The 5832-nt window shown below is 35.5% G+C and overlaps 1 protein-coding gene across 1 annotated transcript; it reads left to right on the forward strand.

Annotated features, from left to right (window-relative positions):
* The first annotated feature begins 3638 nt into the window (after nt 1-3638).
* On the forward strand, nt 3639-4796 carry LOC139907377 (uncharacterized). The gene is made up of 3 exons (XM_071893795.1): nt 3639-3680; nt 3841-3946; nt 4441-4796. The coding sequence occupies exons 1-3, from the start codon at nt 3639-3641 to the stop codon at nt 4794-4796; spliced, it is 504 nt and encodes a 167-aa protein (XP_071749896.1).
* The last annotated feature ends 1036 nt before the right edge of the window (nt 4797-5832 follow it).

Consider the following 5832-nt stretch of genomic DNA (forward strand, 5'->3'; position numbering starts at 1 on the left):
CATCTGGTTTGAGCACAGAAACAATTAGAGAGACCCATTCCGAACAATTAATCTTGGAAATGGTACCACGATTCTCCATCTCAAAAAAATATGTGAACTGCCATTCTCACGGTGTTCTAGCGGTGCTGAATTGGCTCTAATATACCGGGGGCGAGCATTTTCTTGAAGTTGCGCTCATTATACTTCCTTTCGAACAATCGAATATAACCATATATTTATTTATTTATTTTTATTTTGCTTGCGTAAGGAGAATTGAGCAGAATAACCATACTGAAATCCAAGCAATCCCGAAAACCTAGGATTGGCTACCAATAGGAGAAACAATGATAGTACGATGAACAGGGCTAGAACCATTTAACTAAAATATGAACGTTTGATCTAAGTTCGAGTAAAAATTGAATTTATTTCCCATTTATCATAAAGAAGGCATAGGCTCTATCCTCTAATCCATCATTTAACTGGAATTAGATTGACGAACTAAAAGGCACAAATGAAGGACAGCATATCCTATAATGAGTTAGTTTCCCACGTCAGGTATACTATTTTCCAAAAGCAGGGCATTTTGACTTCTGGAAGACATGGTTTCTCCCAAAAAACTTGCATTTCCCTTTGACATCTTTGGATTAGCCTTTGAAGTAGACAACATTTCTCTAGAACGACGGATACTTTTTGGGTCCTTATATTCGGATGCTATGAAACATTAACTCAATCCAGTTTCTTAAGCGTGGCTAATGGAAGTTTCCAACGATCTTGCTATTAGCAGCACGTCTGCCAACTTTGTGCTGCCCTTCTCAGAGACAGTTTTGTAGAGCTATGGGGACGAAGTGTTCTTGACCAACACGTCAATAATAACTTCGTTCTCGAACAATACCTTGTATTTCTCACGGAAAATTCGGCCTACCTTTGCCTGGCCACGAAACTGAGCTACATAATAATCCCTGTTTCATCTGAGACAGCCGTAAACTTTCGAATAACAGCCTTTCCGTTAGGGAGACAGCGTGACGAATCGGCCTTACCGTCAAGTGTACGACGACCATCTATGCTGCAATCCATTATGAATGGGGAAGGCTATCATACCCCCAATTGTCTCGTAGTGCCTTGACGCACAATCTCCAAAGGCTAGAGTACCATTACTAAATTCGAACAGTTTGGGATCACAGCCACAATCCTCGATATAATCTCTCACCAATGCTGCAAGCACTGGTTTCTTCTTTCCCCTCAACTCGTCCTCACTACCAAGTTCCAACCGAGAATATTCACATCTCAACTCTGCCATTGTGAGCTTGGGTAATAATTTTTCCATCTTCATCGCGACTTGTAGTTTTCCAAGAACGCTACCTATGTATGGAAGTAACGAACCGGAGGTGATACACTACTTATATTTGTCAGGGATTACTATTTAAGGGATAAGGCTGTAAATAAAACTACGATAATAAAATATAGAGACTATTACTAAAAAGGTACATTGATTGGCTATGGCTAAAGCTAATCCTTACGTCATATTCACAAAAGTATATAAAACAATGGTGACACACTACCCTATCCTATCTGGGTTGTTCGTTATAGGCATTTAAAGATTTTCCAAATTTATCTGGACGACCATGTAGAAGGTTCTCCTGTTTAAAGCGGTAATTTATTTTCTCCCTCCCCCCAAAAAAAAAAAAACACACAATAGGCAGCAGATAGTAACAAGAGTCTTAATTCAGTTAATTCAGCGCGACATATGGTAATATGTCGCGCACCCGCCTTCTACTCGCGATCTCACATAAATCCCAATCTATAGATGTGGTAACCCACCTCAACACTTTAGACAATATATTATCCTGATGTACTTGAAATGAGCTTGAAGAAAATATTCAGGATTTGGACTCGCAGTATAAGAACTTTTTCCCTTTTTTACTGATTTGAATTTTTTTGTTTTTTGAAAATCAAAATGTAAAATAAAAAAAATCAAGTACTAGCCGGTTAAGAATTTTGATATATCTAATAGGAATTATATTATTACTTATTAGAGAAGGAAAAATGAGCGCAGTCGAAGTGTAAAAAATAACTTTCCTCTGAATTTTTACAATTTACTTATACAATCAGATTGTAGAACACTGTAAACTTCGTCAGCTATTTTCAGTTTCGTCTCGTTTTCGTCTTGTTTCATTATAGTTATTTTTTATTTTGTCTTCGTAAGTAGTTTCATCTTCATCAGAGTTTCGTCTTGTCTTCATAATGATTTTTGTCAGATTTTGTCTTCGTCAGAATTTTGTCTTTTTTAGAGTTTCCTAACACACAACCAAATCATTTTATTGGGCAAAGGAAACCCTTATTTGAGACTCTATTTACTTTTTCTGCCCACAATTTGGGCTCATAATCTAACGCCAATTCACTGTTTTTTTATTTGACTTCTAGAGTATAACAAATATTTTTAATTTATGATCCATTTGAATTTTTTTTTTCATTAATAGACAATAATATAGAGCGTTTTTGGGAGGCTCTTTTCTTTAAATTAAAGTTCAGACTTTCAAATATCAAATGAGATACTTTTAAACTTTTTGAATATTCTCTTGAAGCTATGCACCTCTGAATAAAAAGCACCTACTTTCAACTTTAAACAAAGATAACTCGAATTATAAGTATCATGCAGACATTTAAAAAATATTCTTAGAATTTTGTAACATTCAGTTTTAAAATATATTAACTTAATTTATCCTTACCCTCATACTGAGGTAAAACAGCTTTGAACCTTAAAAGCAACTAAAAATATAAATGCCACAAGGCTATGAGAGAAAAGATAAGGCCATATTTGGAATCAGGGGATCAAACTGAACTACGTTGAACATATGCTATACTAGTGCATAAAAAAAGGTGTGATTTTTTTGGATAGTGTTATTTAAAATTGAGTACACTATCTTTTGACACGTAATGATTTTACAAAAAAAGCGTAGGGGAGATCGGTGAGGGTTGGGACGGTAGGAAAGTTGGTCCATGGGGTGTTTACAGTAATTGGTTGATCACATGGATTCTGTTTACAGTCAATGATGTAAGGTATGATGTTACTTCCTTTCCATTCTTGTTGGCCAAGCATGAGAGACAAAGGTAACCTCTGCAATATACAAAATTCTAAATTTCTTGATGAAAAGTAAATTCTGTAGGTGTAACAGAGCAACAAAATTGACATAAAGTTGAGTTGGTATGCTGGTAATTTTATTAGTTGTAGATGGTTGAAACAAAACTGGATGTCTTAAGATTAAAATCTAAGCCATGCATTGTTTTTAGTAATCAGTATTTCATGTTATACTTTCAAACAGGAAATTGTGAGAGTTAGACCATTTACAATAAGAGAGTCACTTGTCACATATAAATAATCTCCTCTATTTCTATATATATATATACACTATTTCTATACATATATTGGCTTACTATAGTCATTGAAGTATGTTGTTTTTATTAGGAGCTCATGGTATACTCTAAAAACATTTACTTACAAGGCTCCTTACATATCGAATACATAATACGTGAAGCAGTACTTTACTATACATAATATAAAGTAGAATATAAAGACGGGAAGGGGAATAACATAAAATAAAAATATACAACAGTTATTTTTACAGTTGAATATGGGTCGAGTGTAGAAAAGAAAGACTACTATGGCTATTGACAAAGAATGTTTATCCAAGCCTGCAGAACAGGTAAAATATGGAAAGATGTCAGTTAGAGGAGCAGCGACGAACTTTGGTCTGTCAAGGACTACGTTGCAACGTTACATAAGCATGACCCCTGAAGAACGTCTCGCCAGTGGCTATGAACAGTGCAGAAATCTTAATCTTACCATTCCTCCCTTTCTGTTAGAAACTGTTGGCTGACCACATCAAAGATTTGGACAATGGATACCATGGACTAATTCCTGGTAAATGTATGGAGTTAGCCTATGAGTTTGGAAAGGGCAATGATATTAGTATGCCAGACTCTTGGCTAGTAAAGAAAATCAAATTGTTTCTACAATGAAATGTTATTCTTCCAATTGACTTTGCTTCTACATTCTCTCGTACAAACCCAATACGATGAATGAAACTAAACTGTCATTTAAATTGCAAGAATTAATTGAAAGATTGGTTTCGAGGGTTTCGGAAGCGACATGGACTTTCATGTCGCAAACCGGAAACTACTTCAATGAGCAGATCTAAAGCATTTAACAGAGTCACAGTTGCCAAGTTATTTTCTAATCTCTCGGATGCGTACAACAGATAGTAATATTATATTTATTAATTAAAATTCAACACAACTTATCTGTTAGTTAAGAACTTACGACTTTTCTATAACATAAGCAACTCTATTATTGTTTTGTAATAATTATTGATATAAAAATGGTGAGCTTATAACTCTTCTAATCGCTTGTGGCTATGTATTGTTTTAGATACAAGTTTTCTTCACAAGATCTATATAATATAGACAAAACAGGCTTTACAACTGTCCAGGTTCCATCTACAGTGGTTAGTCAGGTTGGAAAGAAACAAGTTGGGACTGTCACTTCTGGAGAGAGAGGACAACTGGTCACTGTTCTATGGGCCATCAATGCTAGTGGTTCAGCTGTTCCTCCGTTCTATGTGTTTCCGCAGGTAAAATTCAACCTAGCCTTCCTCATTGGAGCCTTACCCGGAACAGAGGCTGCAGCTACCAAATCTGGTTGGATGAAAAGCGGGATATTTTCTGACCAATACTTGCCCTTCTCCATACGTCAGACAAGATGCTCTAAACACTGCCAAGTTCTTCTTATTATGGACAATCACAGTCCCATGTGTCGTTGAAAGCCATAACAACAGCTATAGACAATTGCATTGTAATACTAACACTCCTCCACATACATCTCACTGTCTGCAGCCGTTAGATTGAACGATTTATGGACCTATGAAACGGTGTTACAACAACGCGTGGGATGATTAGCTGCGAAGACATCCAGGGCGTCAAATCACCATTTAGGAAATTGTGGAGTTCACAGCGAGAGCACACACTGTTGTAGTTACTCCATCAAATGTAATTTTTTGATTTTTGGAAAATCGGGGGTTTTGAAAAAATGTCCGTTAGAGTGGGCTCTTACAAAATTTCCAATAGTTTGGTCATTTTACGTTCATTAACATTTCCAGGTAAAATAATTGTCGGTAATTTTTATTGAGGTACAAGTTCATTGCAAGCAATTTAATAATCCAGTGCAGCCCAACCTGTAGATTGCGGCGCGCCTAATTTTTAGTTGTAGCCCAATACTAATTCTAACTTCAAGTAGTATTTTTTAGCAAAATTGTCGCAATATCATCAAAAAGCGTAGAACGCTCATAATAGGTACAAACATTGAAAAAATATTTTACGGTATCTTATATTTTCTGGGATTCTAACGGGGTTGCCAGATTAGCTTTTTTTTAATCAGTTTGGCCTTGAAGAATTAGATTTGCCCTTTTTTTACACATTGCTCTCAAATTGAAATAAATTTGTATTGAATAGTTTTTTCTAGACATTTTTCAAGAAATTTAACTACATAGGTTCTGAGGCCCATTAAAATATTTTTGGTGGCAATGCAGCCCATAAAATTTAAATGTTAGACAAATCGGATCTAGTGCATTTTCATTAAAATTTATATTGTATTCAGACAATCAAATTATAGTATGGTAAGAAATTATCACAAGAGACTCAATTTTATCAGCAAAATATACCTCAGCCAACAGGTTGTGCAGATGGTCAGCTGGCCCTAAGGTGAATCAAAACTTATCATCACTTATATCCTGAGTATCAAGCCCCCCCCTTTTCGAATATTTATAATACGAATATATTATAATACACACCAACACTATG

Source organism: Lepeophtheirus salmonis, chromosome Z, assembly GCF_016086655.4.
Source record: "Lepeophtheirus salmonis chromosome Z, UVic_Lsal_1.4, whole genome shotgun sequence".
NCBI lineage: Eukaryota > Metazoa > Arthropoda > Copepoda > Siphonostomatoida > Caligidae > Lepeophtheirus > Lepeophtheirus salmonis.